Here is an 18370-nt window from a genome sequence, read left to right as displayed (position 1 = left end):
GCGCAGCCATCGCCAAGGGGCAGAGCGAGCCCTGTGCTCTCCACCAATGAGAGACGTGGGAACCCCGCCCCCCGGGCGCTGACCAATGGCGCTGGCCGGGGGGGCGGGCGCCGCCTCCTGGCGGCCGCAGGGTTTTACTGCAGGGGCCCCTCGGGGCTCAGTGCTGCTGCGGCCGCCTCCTGCTTAGGTCCGGGGGTGCGGTCGTGCAATAGGAAGCCGAGGGCGTTGCAAGCTTCCCTTCGGGCACCAGCTACCTGGCTCCACGTCCTGTCGGGTGCATTCCACAGACACCCCCGGATCCTCCACCTGTGGCCCCTAGAACTCCCTTCCCGCGTCCGCCATGCCTCTCAGCCGCACTTTGTCCATGTCCTCCCTGCCAGGACTGGAAGATTGGGAGGATGAATTCGACCTGGAGAACACAGTGCTCTTCGAAGTGGCCTGGGAGGTGGCCAACAAAGGTGAGCGCGCCGGGCGGCGGGGCCCAGGCGAGAAGAGCAGTCGGGGATGCGGGCCGGGGGCTCGTGAGTGATAGGGGGACGGGACTCCATACCCTGACTTTTGGGTTCCGGGCAAGGAGCCTATGACTCCTGTGTCCTTGGGGAGGGTCTGGGATATGTCTCCTGCGCCCTGGAGGGATGGAGATGGGTCTCCTGACTGTGAAGATAAAAGGAGCCTGGAAGTCCGGTCCTGGGTCCTAGGGAAGAGGGGCTAACCCGAAAGATTCCTAGGTCCCAGAGGGAGGTTTCTGAGAGACCGGGGTCCTGAACAGGGAAAGAGATGGGGGGGTTGGAAATTCTTAGTGCAAACCTGGGAAATGGCTGAGTTTCAGACCTGTGACCCTCTGGATTTGAGAGAGAGCTGACTGGGAAATAGAATGCATAAGTTGTGGTGGGAGAATAGGTGAACTGGTCACTCGAGAGTAACACTGGGAAAGGACCGGAGGCCCTAATTCTTAATCCTAGCGTGGGAGAGGGTTGGGCACCTTCATGCCTGGGCTGTGAATGAGCTGAAGGCCTGAACTATGGGTTCCTGGAAGGAGAGGAGCCTGTGGCCGCAGATACTTGGAGACTGGAATGAGGGAAGGCTGGGAAGTCCTAAGTTGGTCAGGGGCTGGGCCCTGGGGTGGGAGTGGCTGGGGCCCTAGATTTCTGAGTCGGGGCTCCCGAGGGCCTGAGATCCTGCATGTGGAGAGCCAGGTGGGGCTGGGAGCCCCAGAGCTGGGCAGTCTTGCTCCTCAGCAGAGAGGGCGGTGGGTTTTTTTTTTTTTGCTTAGCTGAATCTTGGGAGAGAAAGGGACTGGGTCTCACACCATGGGAGGGGCCTGTGAACACTGAGCCATGTGTCCGGAGGTAAGGAGGCTGGGGGCCCAGGCTCCTGGCTCTGGAGTGGAGTCCTGGGCGGGGCAGGGTCCCATCTGCCCGCATCCTCAGCTGGGGAGAGGAGACTGGGGGATAGGTCAGCAGAGTCTCTGCGGGGCAAGAAATGACAATTCCAACTTTTCTTGGGCAATTGGTGGGGAGCTGAATAGGGCCCTACCGTGCCTAGAGCCCGATGGAGAATTTAAGCCCAGCTCCTGTAAGCTGAGAACTGGGGAACTGGGTCCTGCTAATCCTCGGGGCCCCAGCCCCTAATTCCTTCAGACCCAGGAGCTCAGGCCCCCAGCCCCTCTGCTCAGACTCAGAAGCCTCGTCTGAGCTCCCTCTTCCCTCAGAGCTCCAACCCCACCCCCCTTCTCCCTTCCACCCACGAGGACTTGTCCTCCAGCTCCCATATCCTCCTCCCTCTGCCTCTGATGTATGGGTTCCCGGTCCCCGCTTCCCTCTAAGCCAGAAGTTGGGGGCCCCAGTGTCCCCAGAGCCCCCCGCCCCCCGGCCCAGGGCTCAGACCTGTGGACCTCAGCTGGGGCCTGTCCTCATGGTTTGGGCCCACAGTGGGCGGCATCTACACGGTGCTGCAGACGAAGGCGAAGGTGACCGGAGATGAGTGGGGCGACAACTACTACCTGGTGGGACCGTACACGGAGCAGGGAGTGCGGACCCAGGTGGAGCTGCTGGAGCCCCCGACCCCGGCTCTGAAGAGGACGCTGGACTCCATGAACAGCAAGGGCTGCAAGGTGGGAAAGGGCTCCGCCGAGGGCAGGTAGGTGGGTGCCTGCAGTCAGGGGGGGAGCAGGCGGAGAAAAGGGGTGGGGGTGGGGGTACAGCCTCAGGCAGAGAGAGAGGCATGGACAGAAACACGGATGACCTGGGACTCCCCCCCCCCCCCCCGGGCATTCATAGAGGTGGTATGATTGACACTTAGACAGATGCAGGAAGTGGGTGGGTGAACCCCAAGCTCTGAGACATTGTAAATAGGCAGACAGACAGCAGGTACAAGACAGACGGAAGGACGGTTCCCAGATGCTCAGACCCAGAGAGAGAAGAAGGGCTGGACAGGCAGCCAGAACCCGGGGGAGGCGGGCTTGGAGGAGGCAGGTGGCCGGAGTAGGTGTTCAGCAGCCTGACGTCCACATTTGGCTTCTCCACTTCCTGTCCGTGTGACCTTGGCCAGCAGCATCGGCCTGATGGGGTTGTGGGCGGATGAAATAGTGAATGAATTCTTCAGCCCAGTTCTTGGCATGAAGTTAGCGCTGTGGGTGAGCTATTATCGTTGTGGTTATTATTACCATCGTCATCATTATTTCTATAAACAGCTGGGCTTGCAGAGGGAGGTGGACAGGCAGACAAGGGAGAGAGATGGATGGAGAGACAGTGAGTGTCCCAAAAGGTGACGGTGGCTCTCCCCCCCACCCCCCCGGGACTAGAGCAATAGGGACGGAGACAGAGTCTAGATACAGAAGAGAAGAGAGACAACCCGATGTTTCAGAGAGAAAGACCTAGAAGGAGAGAGGAAGATGGAATACTGATGAAGGGAGGAGAGGTTGGCAGGCAGACCCAGGGGACAGGGTTTTGGTGAGCAGAGCCAGGGATTAAAGAGAAGAGGGAATCCTGGCCGGTGTGGCTCACTGGTTGAGCGTCGACCTATGAACCAGGAGGTCACGGTTCAGTTCCCGGTCAGGGCACATGCCCCGGGGTTGTGGGCTTGATCCCCAGTAGGGGGCATGCAGGTGCAGGAGGCAGCCGATCCATGATTCTCTATCATCATTGAAGTTTCCATCTCTCTCTCTCCCTTTCAAATCCTCTCTGAAATCAATAAAAAAAAATATTTTTTTTTTTAAAGAGAGAGGAGGGGAGAGTCCCAGGGCTCCAGGTGAGGGCTGGAGGGTGAGAGCAGAGAGGTGGCCGCTGCCCACGGAGAGGGCTGGGAGGCAGAGGGCTGAAGGATGGACAGATGGGGAGGGAGGACAGTGGTTTCTTCATTCATTCACAGCTTCTGGTTTGGGGTGGGGTCTGGAGCCCATTCAGGCCAGAGGTGTCCCTAAGGAACCCTAGAGCCACCCAGCCCTCCCCCTAGGGCAGCTGCTCCCCACGTGCTGGGGCCCTAAGAATAGGCCCCCCAGCAAAAGGGCAGGCAACAGCTGGGAGGGGGAGGGGCGCCGGGGTCAGGCTCCCACGGCTGGGAGAAACCAGGCTGGGGAGGCAGGTCGCTGCTCCGTCAGCTGGATGGCGCTGTGGCAGCAGGCCCCGGACCCAGGACATGGTCTCGGGAGGAAAAGAACCGGACAAGGAAAAGGTGGCAGGGGCAGAAACCAGACAGCGGGGCTTAGAAACGTGGCCGTGGGTAGAAAAATGCAGCCCTGTGACGGGGAAGGAGCTGCCGGTGGCAGAAATGTGGCAGGAGCCTAAGGCAGAGGAAAGAGGCCACAGGTGACAAATATGGTGAAAGAGTCAGAAACAAGGCAGCAGGTGGGAGAAATGTGGCAGCGAGAACAGCAAAGGAAGCATCCAGGCCCTGGATTCCAGGGGGAGGCGTTCGCAGCAGGAAGAGAAGATCCTGGCAGAAAGCATCATGGTGGTCGAGGAGAGAAATGTGGCAGCAAACAAGCAAGCCCGCAGGTCCGAGTAATGGTTAGCAGGTGGGAAACGGGCAGCGCGGGCTCAGGGACCGGACTGCGAATGTGTGGTTAGAAATAGAGGAGAGCCCTAGCTGGTGTGGCTCAGTGGATAGAGCATCAGCGTGCGGACTGAAGGGTCCCAGGTTCGATTCCGGTCAAGGGCACATGCCTGGGTTGCGAGCTCCATCCCCAGTATGGGGCGTGCAGGAGGCGGCTGATCAATGATTCTCTCTCATCATTGATGTTTCTCTCTCTCTCCCTCTCCCTTCCTCTCTGAAATCAGTAAAAAAAAAGAAAGAAAAGAAAAGAAAAGATTGTGGTGGGCCCTGGCTGGTTTGGCTCAGTTGGTTGGAGCATCATCCCCTGTACTGAAAGTTCGCTGGTTCGATTCCAGGTCAGGGCACATGGCTAGGTTGTGGGTTCAACCTGGTCGGTACACGTAGGGGAGGCAACCTACCAATGTAACTCTCTCACATCGATGTTTTGCTCTCTCTCTCTCTCTCTCTCACCCCTCCTCCTTCTCTAAAATGAGATTGCCCAGCTGGTGTGGCTCAATGGTTGAGCATCACCTGTGAACCACGGTTTGATTCCTGGTTGGGGTTTGATCCCAGTTGTGGGCTCGATCCCCAGTGTGGGGCGTGAGGGGGCAACCTATCAATGATTCCCTCTCATCATTGACGTTTCTGTCTCTCTTCCCCTCTCCCTTCCTCTCTGAAATCAATTTAAAACATTTTTAAAAAACGATTGTGGTGGGAATAACAAGCAGCAAATAGAGAAGTAAGGCAGCAGATGAGAAATTAGCAGCAGATGCAGAAACAGGGTGGGGAAACTGAGGCAGTAAGCCCAGACACCTGCCTGCTGGTGGGAGAAGCACAGATGCTGTGCCCAGAGACTGCGGTCACCGCCCTAAGCCTCCCTGTGGGTCTCCCCAGGTGTATTTTGGGCGCTGGCTGATCGAAGGGGGCCCCCTGGTGGTACTCCTGGATGTAGGCGCTTCAGCCTGGGCCCTGGAGCGCTGGAAGGGGGAGCTCTGGGACACCTGCAACATCGGGGTGCCCTGGTACGACCGAGAGGCCAACGACGCCGTCCTTTTCGGCTTCCTCACCACCTGGTTCCTGGGTGAGGTAGGTCCCACAGCTGGTCCCCATGTCAGTCCTTTTGGCCCCAGGCCTCAAACTACAGTGACCATCAGCCCCTGGACAGAAGGGTCGGGGTGGGGACAGAGGAGAACTGGTTTCTTCCGGGGCATTCTAGGAGTTGTGGGTCCTTTAGCCAAAGGATTAGCTCTTATCTTTAGAAACATGGATGTTCAAGGACGCAGACTCTTTTCCCTCAGGGACCCAAACTCCCAGCCTCAGCCTTATTCACTCTAACCTCCCAAGTTTAGGAATTCTGAGCCATTAGTTCTTGGAGAGATTGGCCTGGCTGGAGAGCTCCCCCAGGGAATTCTGGGAGTTGTAGTTCTCTAGTCTGATAGTGGTTGGACGTGGCTCTCAGATGGAGCCCTGGATGTTTGGGAAATGCCAGCCTATGTCTGAACCACGAAACCTGGTTCTGATCCCCTTTTAGGTTTTAAAAGGCTCAAGAAACTTCATTTCCCATGCCCTGGGAAGAACAATGTATGAACTGGCTGCTTCTGGGGCATTCTGGGAGTTGTAGTCCTTTTGCCGATATTGAAGGCAGGTCTATTCGTGATTGAGATCAAGGGTCTCTAGGACTTGTGTCCAGAACTGGGGGACACTAAAACTTCAGTCTTTCCAATTCAGCCTTGCTGGGACTTAGAAGGCTGGCCAAAATAACCCCAGCTCCCATCAGCCTCAGCCGGTCCGGCTGCCTCGAAAATGTGTAGTTTCTTGTCTCCCGGGGATTGCAGTGAGCGGCCATTCGCTCTGCGCAGTGGCTGTGGTAGATTTACCTTTCCGCTGCTGCCTCCTCCACCTTGGGGATTGCTGACTGTCTTCGCCACACGCGGGGACACAGCGGCCCTGTTCCTGTTGCCCCGCAGTTCCTGGCCCAGAGCGAGGAGAAGCCGCACGTGGTCGCACACTTCCACGAGTGGCTGGCGGGTGTCGGGCTCTGCCTGTGCCGGGCCCGGCGGCTGCCTGTGGCTACCATCTTCACCACCCACGCCACGCTGCTGGGCCGATACCTGTGTGCCGGTGCCGTGGACTTCTACAACAACCTAGAGAACGTGAGCTTGGAGTGTGGCGATGGGGGGGCTGCCCAGAGCTGTCTGCAGAGCCCTGGGGATGGGGCTCCCTCTTCGGGACTCAGGAGACCCACATCCCCAGAGCCCTCCTCCCTAAGACCCTGGTGTCCAGCCTCCAGTCTCCCCCAGGTCTCCAGAGTCTGAACCTCCCGGCTTCTCCCCAATTCTCCTAACCCTGTGGTCGGCAAACTGCGGCTCGCGAGCCACATGCGGCTCTTTGGCCCCTTGAGTGTGGCTCTTCCCCAAAATACCACGGCCTGGGCGAGTCTGTTTTGAAGAAGTGGCGTTAGGAGAAGTTTAAGTTTAAAAAATTTGGCTCTCAAAAGAAATTTCAATCGTTGTCCTGTTGGTATTTGGCTCTGTTGGCTAATGAGTTTGCCGACCACTGTCCTAACCCGAGTGCCCTTTCTTCCCGCCCAGTTCAATGTGGACAAGGAAGCAGGTGAGAGGCAGATCTATCACCGCTACTGCATGGAGCGGGCAGCAGCCCATTGCGCTCATGTCTTCGCTACTGTGTCCCAGATCACCGCCATCGAGGCCCAGCACCTTCTCAAGAGGAAACCAGGTCGGTGATAGGCTGGGATCCCTCGGCATGAATGAGGTAGTTGGTCACCTATGCCAAGGCCCACCAATTTTTTTTTTTTTTTTTACTGTAAAGAGCAGAGAACTACAACTCCCAGAAGGCCCTAGGTTGGTGACCTGGATATGAGGTGACCTGTACACTCTAGAGGCTAATGGAAGGTGTAGTTCCTTTGATGTTAATTTCAGAAATTGTAAAATTCTTCTATTGGCTAGCGTAGGTATTGGTCTTCTGAAAGGGGATGAAGGTTCTTTGGATTTTGTTTTTGAGAAAAGCAGAATTAGAACCACTTCTTTTCCCCAGGCTATAGCATCAATTCTCAATGGATGTAAGGTGGGAACCACAGCTTCTGGAAGGTCTTCGGCTGCTCAGCTCCTTATATTCCTAGAATTTCTTCCCAGGAGCTGATGGGGGTTGTAGTTTTTCAGTGATGTGCTTTAATTTTTGCGAGGCTACAACATGGTTGGGACCCTAAAAGAGGCTTGAAGGTAGGAGGGTCTATTCTGGGAGAAGCAGGATGGAGATGTGTAATCATTTCCAGCTCGGGGTAGTAGAGGGCAAACAAAAGAACTGCAACTCCCAGAAACCCCAATGTAGATTAGTTCCCTGCCTGATTAGCCATTTGCAGAGGCTGATGGGAGTTGTAGTTATTGGGCAAGAAGGCATCTGAGTGGCAGGGCAGCCGGGTCACCAAGGGAACTCACAGAAGAATGATTGAAACGAAGAAATTACAAAAGGAAAGGGGTCTTTCCTTCAGTTATTCATTCGGCCACATTGATCTGAATGAAGAAATGAAACCTGGGCCCCTCTCCCCCATTCCCAGATATCGTGACCCCCAATGGGCTCAACGTGAAGAAGTTCTCTGCCATGCATGAGTTCCAGAACCTCCACGCTCAGAGCAAGGCCCGAATCCAGGAGTTCGTGCGGGGCCATTTTTATGGGTATGTGGGCCAGATACCTAGGTCTCCAGAGAGGAGGGGTTGGGAGCTCAGCCTCTTGAGTTCCTGAGCGCGGAGAACAATGGCTGAGTATTGAAGGATCTTAGATCCCCATCCAAGGAGAAAAGAACTACAAATCTCAGGAGTCCCCATGATGCCGTCACACTGTCTATGATGTTCTTTGCCCCTGCAGCTTCTGGGGTTTGTAGTCTCGAGGGCAGGACTAGAGGGTGAGGGTCTCGGCGTCACCCCGCCTTACGGCTTCTTTAGGCACCTGGACTTCAACTTGGACAAGACGTTGTACTTCTTTATCGCCGGTCGCTACGAGTTCTCCAACAAGGGGGCCGACATCTTCCTGGAGGCCTTGGCCCGGCTCAACTATCTGCTCAGAGTAAGTCCTGGGCTGCGAGGGGGCAGAGGGAGGACCAGGAAATCAGTACCTGCCGCCAAGAACAGAGACCCAGGGAGGTGGGGGTGGGGAATCCTCTGTGGGAAGTATAGAAACCCAGAGAGAAGATGGAGTCGCAGGGGGCGTGGTAACTCATCCTATACTTCTTTTCTTTTTTAAATATTTTTATTGATTTCAGAGAGGAAGGGTGAGGGAGAGAGAGAGAAACATCAATGATGAGAGAGAATCATTGATCGGCTGCCTCCTACTGGGGATCGAGCCCGCAACCTGGGCATGTGCCCTGACTGGGAATCGAACCGTGGCCTCCTGGTTCATAGGACAGTGCCCAACCACTGCGCCACGCCGGCCGGGCTGTCCTGTACTTCTTCTTGACAGGAAGGGGCATGGCAGGGTCCTCGCTGTCTCCGTGGGTGGAAAGGGGTGAGTGGCCTCACCTCCTCCCATGTGATCCCGACCTCCCCGCTTTCCTGTGCCGCAGGTCAACAACAGTGAGCAGACCGTGGTCGCCTTCTTCATCATGCCGGCGCGGACCAACAACTTCAACGTGGAGACCCTCAAGGGCCAGGCCGTGCGCAAGCAGCTCTGGTCAGCAGCCCCCCCGCCCGGGACCCCAGCTGTGTGCTTTGGGCCCAGGGTTTCTCCTGGAATCTCGCTTTTGTCCCCCGTGACATGGTCCCGCCTGCCCCAGGTTCCTAGTGAAGTCGCTTGCTTAAGACACCTCCGCTGGGGAGCAGTAAGGAGTCGCAGGCGGGACAAGTGTGGCACCAGGACCAGGGCCTTGGTATCAAACCAGTGAGGTCTAGCTCATGCCGCTTGCTGGCTTTCTGACTTCGGGCAAACCACGACCCCTCTCTGAGCCTCAGTTTCCTCATTTGTAAAACCCACGCATGAGCCATCCCATGTTCAGGGACCACCTGTTGTGTGCCGAGCACTGTCCCAGGTCCTGGGAACACAGCTGTGGACAAAAAAGATAAAATCCCTGCCCTCATTGAGCTCTCTTTCCAGAAAATTCTATAGAAAGTGCTCAGGGGGTGGGGTGGTGAGAGGCAGCACAGGAATATGAGACAGGGTTGTCAGGACAGGCCACACGGCGGGAGTGCCATGGGGTAGAGACCCATAGAGGAAATGAGGGAGGAAGCCCTGTGTGTGTGTGGGGAACAGCAACGGGAAGAGCGAGTGCAAAGGCCCTGGGGTCTGTATGTGAAGCAGTGAGGAGACCAGCGGGGCTGGAGCAGAGTGTCCTAGGCCAAGAGCATCGACAATGAGGCCAGAGCTATGGGAAGACGAAGAACAGAGGGCTGTCAATGGGGCTTAGGTGGCACTATTTGCTAGCCTTGTTTGTGTACATAAATTTTATCCTCTCCACATCATCTTCCTTTTTTATAAAATGGGGCTCTGCATGGCTACCACCAGGGCCAGGGCGGGCCCTAATAATAGCTGACATTTCTGGAAGGCGCACTGTGTGCTGGGCACTGTGTACTTTTAGCCATGACCTCATCAAGTCCTCCCTGCAAACCCCTAAGGCTGGTTCTATTTTTATCTCCCTCTGACCGATGAGTCACTGAAGTCAGAGAGGGAAGGCCACCTATCCCTGGACACACAGCTGATGCGAGGCACAAGGGATCCGAGCCTTCCAGGACCTGTTCGCTGGGTCCCCATCCTCCAGCCCGGAGTCCCCAGGGCTTCTCTGCTCAGATCTTTCGCTGCCCCAGAAACCTCACAGTAAATGGCTGGTGTACACGTGATCTTGTTCTGCTCTTTCCAGGGATACGGCCAACACAGTGAAGGAGAAATTCGGCAGGAAGCTTTATGAATCCTTGCTGGTGTGAGTGCCCCCCACCCCTCAGCCCTGCATGGCCCTGTGCCCTCACCCCTCTCTTCACCCCTCCTCAGATGCACATCCCTGTTCACCCTGCAGGGGGAGCCTCCCGGACATGAACAAGATGCTGGACAAGGAGGACTTCACTATGATGAAGAGAGCCATCTTTGCCACGCAGGTATTCGGACCCCTGAGCAGAGGAATGGCAGTCCCCAGCAGCCCCAGAGGCAGCTTGCCAAGTTAGTTCTGACGCCAGAGATTGCTGGGAGTTCTGAGGTTCTGAAAAGGGTGTGAGCTGACTGGCGGAACTTCAATTCCCAGAAGCCCTTAAGGCAGCCTTGCTTTCCCCTGACGTATTCTGCCACGTGAGGCTGTTGGGAATTGTAGTTTCTTTGCATCCCCAGGGTCAATGGACAATAGGTGAAGGGGAACTTAAGCCAAGAGAGCTACAAAAGGAGAACCCCCGCTCCCACGTGTCCTAAAGCCTTGCTGCAGACCAGCTCCACCTCTGTCCCCAGAGACTGCGCGGAGCGGTGGCTTTGTTGGGCCTCTTGAGGGGTCGTCAGGAGGTCAGCTAAAGCACCTATCATTCTCTGGAGAATATTGAAGGCTCAGCAGTTGCTGTTTCAGGAAACTGTCAGACACCAAATGAAAACTACTATTCCCAGCAGCCCATGGGTCTTTCTGCTACATCGATGCTTCCCCGGCCCCCAGAGACTTCTGCGAGTTAGAGTTCTTTTATTCTCTGGAGTCAAGGGTCTTTGGTGCTTGTGGTCAGGGTTGCTGCATCATTTCCTGGGGAATGGAAACCTAAACAGTCAACACAAACAAGGAAAGAATTGTTTTTGGTCAAACTAATCTCCAATAGTCCCTAAGGCAGTCGGCCTCCGTGAGCATGTTTCTTCCTGGGGGCTGCTGGGAGTTGTAGTTTCTTGATTTGCTGGAGTCAGTAGACTGAAGGTGTATAGAACACTTAATGAGAGAAATGATGGAATATTTGCAACAAAACACACGACTATCCCAGCAGCACCCTCCCCGCCCCCCAGGACTTCTGTCACCCTCTTGGGAATACCCCTCTTGGGAATTGTGGTTTCTTTGGACCTCTGTGGGGGTGGAAGTGGAGGGAATTACAGGATGGAGAGTAAAGGGACTTGGAGAGAAAGAAATCTAGGATTTTCATAAGAAAACTGCAACTTCCAGCAGCCCCTGGAGCTTGGCACAGTCTCTGCCCCCTCCCAGAGTCCACTGGGGGACATTCCTTTCTTTGAATTATTTTGATGATAGAGCCAAGAATACAGAACAAGATAGCTACAACTCCCTGTAGTCCCTGGGGCTTTTTAAGGCTGGCTCTGCCTCAAAGACAGCTGGGAATTGTAGTTTATTTTTAGCTTATGATGCTTAAAAGGAAAAAAGAACCTTTACAGATAGAGCCAAGTAGAAAGTCTATAACTCCTGGTAATCTCTTGGGCTTATTGCCCCACAGCCTGGTGGGAGTTGTAGTCTCTTTAGATTCCCAAGTTCAGTATGTCCCTTCCCTGACCCCCACCCCACGTGTGGCCCCTACAGCGGCAGTCTTTCCCCCCTGTGTGCACCCACAATATGCTGGACGACTCCTCAGACCCTATCCTGACCACCATTCGCCGAATTGGCCTCTTCAATAGCAGCGCGGACAGGGTCAAGGTGAGGCCACGGGTCAGGGTGGGTTGGACATTGCAGGAGGGTAGGGGGAGTCGGGGCCTCACATTCCCCATCTCACCTAATTTATCAAAGGACTTCTTTTTATTTTTTTTTTAATTTCTTTATTGATTAAGGTATCACATATTTGTCCTCATCCCCCCATTCCCATCCCAAACCCCTCCCCACGCATGCCCCCACCCCCCTGTTGTCCGTGACCACTGGTTAGGCTCATATGCATGCATACAAGTCCTTTGGTTGATCTCTCCCCCTTACCCACCCCCCTCCCCTACCTTCCCTCTGAGGTTTGACAGTTTGATCGATGCTTCCCTGTCTCTGGGTCTGTTTTTGTTCATCAGTTTATGTTGTTCATTATTTCCCCTAGATGAGTGAGATCATGTGATACAAGCAATAATGGTTATGCTGAGAGGCAATGAATCCCCATCTGTAGTGAGTTTCTTTCTGGGCCAACAGTTCTTTTGAGTTCCAATTTCAATGTCAAACAGTTCCTTATGTGCACATGTCAGCAATGATATTTCCGTTCTGGATGGTGGACAAATGGTGGTAATGCAGGTCCGACCATCTCTGGTTTGGTCCTGGGCAACCTGCAGCGACGCACATCTGCTGACTGCTAGTATGGCAAGGCGTCGTCAGTGTCTTTCATCTCTGGACTGCTTCTCTTCTGTCCTCATGGCTGGAGCAGTCCTGTCAATTCCTCTCTACTGCAGGAATCCACATGGTCCTAGAGTTGTTTTCTGAAAATATACAAACTTATCAAAGGACTTCTATGTCTAGAAAGAACCTTAGCTTTGGAAGCAGGCAGACTGGGATTCAGATCTTTGTCCTGCCACTGACTTATGGGACTTCAGACAAAATGTTCACTCTGGAACCCCAGACAAAGCGGGTGCCTCGGCTAAGTCCTGCTTTCTCGCTGCCAGGTTATTTTCCACCCGGAATTCCTGTCCTCCACGAGCCCCCTGCTCCCCGTGGACTATGAGGAGTTCGTCCGTGGCTGCCACCTTGGGGTCTTCCCCTCCTACTATGAGCCTTGGGGCTACACGCCGGGTGAGTGCAGCATGGCATTGGGGGTCTGGCCAGATCTGGCATGGTCCTGGGACAAGGCACGCGCCCTCCGTGAGCCCCAAGTTCCTCCTTTGCAAAACCAGGGGCAATCGGAACAGTCTGTTCTGCTGCAGCATGTGTCTGGGACACTGTAGCTCATGTGATGGGGAACTGGAGGGCTGATGTCACAGCGCACATGTGACTCCCCCAATTTGCTGACATTAGCCGTCCCCCCCGCCCCCCAATAACAGCAGCTTAATGCACAGTCCACTAACACAGCTGCATGTGGTACAGTCTCCCTGAGTGGTCCCCAGCACCCGTCCCTTCCACCTTCCTCCTGTTGGCTCCTTTTAAAAATATATTTTATTGATTTTAGAGAGGAAGGGAGAGGGAAAGAGAGAGAGAGAGACACATCAATGATGAGAATCTTTGATTGGCTGTCTCTTGCACGCCCCCTACTGGGGATCGAGCCCGAAACCCAGGCATGTGCCCTTGGCCAGAATCGAACATGGGACCTTTCAGTCCGCAGGCTGATGCTCTATCCATTGAGCCAAACCAGCTAGGGTGTGTTGGCTCCTTTTAAACACGGGCTCCAAGTTGGATCAGCTTCTTTGCAATTCTCTCTCATTTTGGGCTATTCTGCTGCGATTTCCCCAAGTTCAACCCTCCTTACACCCTTTCCAACCCAACTACTTTCATATGTTTTTAAGGTAAATAAATACCACATTTGCTGTAGTCTTCCTTCATTTTGAGTAATTAAAAACATTTGTAATCCTACTCGAGGATATGTTTTTATTGATGTGAGAGAGAAAGAGCAAGAGAAACATCGATGGTTGCCTCCCATATGCACCCCAATTGAGGACCGAACCCGCAACTGGGCTATGTGTCCTGACTGGGAATCGAACCCGCCACCTTTTGGTGTAAGGGAAGATGCTCCAACCAATTGAGCAACACAGGCTGGGACAATTTATGAGTAATGTAATAAGTCTTTTGAGCTATGCTTGCATGAGAATTAGGAATTTTGCCAGTCATCCATGGTGAAAAGAGTGCATAGGTTTTGTGTGGTCAGCCCCTACCCTGTTTTCCCCATAAGTCCTGTTATATTTAGTGTCTGCTTTTGTAGCTTAACAAAAGCTTGTAGAGACATTTTATAAGAATTAATAAACTCCTTGATCCGCCTCTCAGCGCTCTTTATGGTGGTAAACAAAGCCTAATCCTTACTCTGTACACAGCCATAGTAATAACGAGAGACCTTTTCTTACCTCCTGTGTAAACAGACTCTGAAGCTATGATAACCAAAACAGTATGGGCTGGCGTAAGAAAGTTTCTTCCAGGTGGTGAGGATTAAGGAGAAAGGCAGAGATTTGGCCCAGAACTCAATGAATTAGCATCCTTCCTGCCCAGCTCTAGACCTTTCCTTATTCTGAGGCCTTGGGGCAAGTGAATTCCTTTTCCTGAGCCTCTCAGCCTCCCCTCTAAGAAACAGGGACAGTAAGTATTATATGCTGAGAGTGTTGTGCTGCGTGAAATGAGCCAGTCAGAGAAAGACAAATATCACGTGGTCTTACTTATAAGTGGAATCTAATGAACATCATAAACTGGTGGAATAGTCATGCCCAGCTTGGATTTTCCAGCTCCTGACTTGCTCAGTACGGTGCCCGGCATTTGGTAAAGGCGCCAGTAGAGGGCGCTGTTGAGGCTTTTATTGAGATTTCTGCCGGTTCCGAGGGGAAAGCTAAGTGGACTGTTTCTCCCGCCTTCCCGCAGCTGAGTGCACGGTTATGGGCATCCCCAGTATCTCCACCAACCTCTCCGGCTTCGGCTGCTTCATGGAGGAACACATCGCAGACCCCTCAGCATACGGTCAGCGCCCAGGCTGAGAACCGGGACCCTTGGGCCCTGGGGAGGCGGGGTCCTGGTGTCAGTCTGTTTTCTGAGTCCCCCATCCTGCCCCCCGCCCCGTCCCCCCAGGCATCTACATTCTGGACCGGCGGTTCCGCAGCCTGGATGATTCCTGCTCGCAGCTCACCTCCTTCCTCTACAGCTTCTGCCAGCAGAGCCGGCGTCAGCGCATCATCCAGCGGAACCGCACGGAGCGCCTCTCCGACCTTCTGGACTGGAAATACTTGGGCCGGGTATAGACTAACTCCCTCTCCTGCCCTGGGCTTCCGGTTCTGGGTCTCTGGTTCTTCAGTCTCAAAGGGGCAGATGGCTCCTCCTACTTGTGAAGGTTGCTGTCCCTTTAAGAAATTATTCAACTTCTGTGGGAAAACCACGTGGGCCCGAAGTTCTATTTGCATAACTGCGGCCAGAGAAACCAGGCTGTCCATTCACAGCTCTGCTAGCTACATAAGGGGCGGAGCCCGAAAAATGGATAATTGGCTCAGGCAAACTATTTTCTTTTTTTAAAAATAATATATTTTATTGATTTTTTTACAGAGAGGAAGGGAGAGGGATAGAGAGTTAGAAACATCGATCAGCTGCCTCCTGCACACCCCCTACTGGAGATGTGCCCGCAACCAAGGTACATGCCCTTGACTGGAATCGAACCTGGGACCTTTCAGTCCAAAGGCCGGCGCTCTATTCACTGAGCCAAACCGGTTAGGGCTAGGCCAACTATTTTCAACCGCTCTTCCCTCATGGCACATATAAACTAATTAGCAAATTCTGCGGCTCATCAAAAAATACATTTTTTGTTGATCTGGCCAAAAAAACAGGTATAATTTAGATTCATTCACACCCGACGGCTATTGTTGTGTTTGTGCTGTCGTTTTTTTATTTGACAATCTAAAAGAGGTCAGTGCCCCTGATCTCTTTTACAGTCAGGAATTGCATGTCTGTTTTTGTTTGTTTTAAATATATTTTTATTGATTCAGAGAGGAAGGGAGAGGGGGAGAGAGATAGAAACAGCAGTGATGAGAGGGAATCATTGATCAGCTGCCTCCTGCACACCCCCTTCTGGGGATCGAGTGGCAAACCCGGCATGTGCCCTTGACCGGAATCGAACCTGGGACCCCCTCAGTCTGCAGGCTGAAGCTCTATCCTTTGAGACAAACCAGTTAGGGCAGGAATTGCATGTTTTAAAAATTGCACACCTGTTAAAAATCTCTGGCTGAGAGGTCTAGTGGAAGATGCTGCAGAGTGTGCTCATCTGCATAAAAGGTGTGTGTGTGTGTGTGTGTGTGTGTGTGTGTGTGTGTGTGTGTGTCGGGGGGGGGGGGGGTCACCCTCTTCCACGTCTGCCGAGGGCTCCCGCCCCCTGATGTCCCTCTCCTTCTTTCCCCGGAAGTACTATATGTCTGCGCGCCACATGGCACTGGCCAAGGCCTTTCCGGAACACTTCACCTACGAGCCCCACGAGGCTGACACGGTGAGTTGGCCGGGGTCCCCCAGGGGCTAGAGGGCGGGGCTGGGGGTGCAGAGCTCTCTTAAGGACTCAGAAGGCCTGGGGGGTTAGGGGGTTGGGCGCTTGGACGCCCGGGCTGCACCTGGGGCCTCCGCTCACCTGGCCCTTTGTGCCCACACCGGCGCGCACAGACCCAGGGCTACCGCTACCCACGGCCCGCCTCGGTGCCGCCGTCACCCTCGCTGTCTCGGCACTCGAGCCCGCACCTGAGCGAGGACGAGGAGGACCCCCAGGACCAGCTGCCGAATGAGGAAGGCGAACGCTACGACGAGGAGAAGGAGGCCGCCAAGGACCGGCGCAACATCCGAGCCCCCGAGTGGCCGCGCCGCTCCAACTGCACCTCTTCCAGCGGCGGGAGCAAGCGCAACTCGGTGGACACGGCGCCCTCCAGCTCGGCCAGCAGCCCCAGCGAGCCCCTCAGCCCCGCCAGCTCCCTGGGCGAGGAGCGCAACTAAGCTCCCCTCCCCCCCCCGCCCCTCCGCGCCCCACTCTGCGCGCCCCGCCTCCCTGGCCCCGAAGGCGGATGCAGAGCGGCGCTGTTCCCAAACCCGCTCCAGATCCCGGACCTGCCGTGGGGTGCACAGCCCCGCCCCTCCCACCGTCCACTCCAGCCCCTCCAGCTCTGCCCTGGAACCCCCCACACTCCAGAATCTACAACGCCGTGCCTTTCCCGGTCCCCCAATGGGAAATCTGTGCCCTTGCGTCTCGCAGGTCTGGCCTGGGGCACAGAGGCCAGGAATCTGCCAATACCCTGTCATGGTGCCAGGGTTTTTAGGGAACCTGGCCTGTCGCCTTCCGGGCTGGGGCTGCTCCAACACTCCGTGGCTTGCAAACCCTACAGCGCAGCAGAGCACGCCCTGCTCGGGGGGCCTGGCCTGGGACCACCGAGCGCTGGAGGTCCCGCCGTGACCCGGCTACAGGGACAAGCAAGCCGAGAGCCGGAGCACTTCCAAGGACGCGAGTTAACCGAATGCCGAAGGTCCGCCATTTCAACCCCAGAACTCGGGCTCCAGACAGGACACCACGTGTTTCCTCTGGTCTGGCCCTCCCTGTGGGGTCGGGTTCTGCCTGGAGGACCCCTCCACCCCTCGCCCCCTCTTCCTCTACACTTTAGCCAAGCAAAGTGGGGGGGGGGGGGGGCGCAGAACCACTGGTCTTCTCGTTGCTACTGGGAGAACGTGCAGTATTGGTCTAGATGCCTTGCTGGCCTTTTCTAGACCAGACCCTGCTCCTTCCCTGAGTCTGAGTTCTCTCCCCCCCGCCAGTATTTCAAGACTGTGCCCTCCAGGGAGCCCCCCAACCGCCAGGCCCACCGTGAAACCACTGGGTTCTAGGTCCCGGCTGCTGAATCTAGAACCTCACCACTGTGCTGCACCCTGGTCTGGAGCTGAGCCCACTGGGGTTCTAGAACTTACATATTTTTTTTACCTCAAAGCTCTTCTGTCCCCAAGCTGTGCCCTGTCCCCAGCTTTGGTGAAGGGGAGGTGCCCCTCACGTGTGCTGTGCTGTGCCTGATGCACTTGTTTGCCCTTGGGAGTGCGGGCAGAAGGGGTATGATTGAAGTGTGTGTGGAGATGAAAAAAAAAATACAACTATATTTAAGAATTCCAGGTCTGGTCCAACGTGAGGATTTGGTGGGCCTCTCCCCTGGCCTCCTCCCTCTTCTTGGCCTCTACCCTTTTTTCCCTCCCTCCTCTATTTTCCCCTCGCCCCCCACCCGAACCCCGGGTCCCCAATTCCTGGTCATTCTGCTCTCACAGGGAGACTTGGGTTGCTGCTGTGGATTCCAGTGTTCTTTCCAGGGAAGGCACCTCTGTCTTGTTCAGTTGGGACCTAACTTGCCAGTAGCAAAAGCCTGGGTCAAGCTCTCTTTGCCGGAAAGGGGCTCTGTCACTGGAAATGGACCCACATGGAACCCATGAGCCGCGTGTGGCTCTTTAATCCCTCAGCACTAGCAGTAAGTGCTCAGTAGTCGCCACGTGGGGCTCGTGGCTACCCTGGTGGTCGGTGGGTGCAGCTATAGAACATTTGCATCTTGGCCAACAAGTTCTGCTGGACAGTGCTAGCCGAGGGCACGTGTCCAGGGCTCTGTGGCCTTTGGTCTTGGACCAGGCTGTCCCCTGCAGAGTTCTATTTTCAGGAAAAATATTTGTTCTTTCAGTGGTAGTCTGTACTAGGTCACAGTACACCTCTGCACCTGCTGCTCTTCAGGGGAGTCAGTAGCTCCGATGTTTGGATTTGGAGGTGTGCTCATCCTTCCGGCTAGCCACGGTGTTTGT

At 54.9% G+C, this 18370-nt stretch overlaps 1 protein-coding gene across 1 annotated transcript; it reads left to right on the top strand.

The window, feature by feature from the left end:
• Nucleotides 1-178: 178 nt before the first annotated feature.
• Nucleotides 179-16547, top strand: GYS1 (glycogen synthase 1). The gene is made up of 16 exons (XM_008154376.3): nt 179-458; nt 1932-2113; nt 4927-5118; nt 6000-6185; nt 6624-6768; nt 7607-7724; nt 7992-8112; nt 8609-8715; nt 9896-9955; nt 10049-10127; nt 11516-11629; nt 12562-12688; nt 14453-14548; nt 14657-14820; nt 15975-16055; nt 16223-16547. The coding sequence occupies exons 1-16, from the start codon at nt 341-343 to the stop codon at nt 16544-16546; spliced, it is 2214 nt and encodes a 737-aa protein (XP_008152598.2). The 5' UTR covers nt 179-340; the 3' UTR covers nt 16547.
• The last annotated feature ends 1823 nt before the right edge of the window (nt 16548-18370 follow it).

This window comes from Eptesicus fuscus, chromosome 21 (assembly GCF_027574615.1).
Source record: "Eptesicus fuscus isolate TK198812 chromosome 21, DD_ASM_mEF_20220401, whole genome shotgun sequence".
Classification (NCBI taxonomy): domain Eukaryota; kingdom Metazoa; phylum Chordata; class Mammalia; order Chiroptera; family Vespertilionidae; genus Eptesicus; species Eptesicus fuscus.
Note: the sequence above shows the minus strand (reverse complement) of the source record. Positions and strands in the feature narration are given on the sequence as shown.

What these genes read in the sequence shown, in the direction of transcription:
- GYS1 (XM_008154376.3), top strand. Translation starts at nt 341, where the DNA reads ATGCCTCTCAGCCGCACTTTGTCCATGTCCTCCCTGCCAGGACTGGAA. An exon ending in CTGGGAGGTGGCCAACAAAG is followed by an intron (nt 459 to 1,931) that starts GTGAGCGCGCCG and finishes TTGGGCCCACAG; the next exon opens with TGGGCGGCATCTACACGGTG. An exon ending in GCCTTGGGGCTACACGCCGG is followed by an intron (nt 12,689 to 14,452) that starts GTGAGTGCAGCA and finishes GCCTTCCCGCAG; the next exon opens with CTGAGTGCACGGTTATGGGC.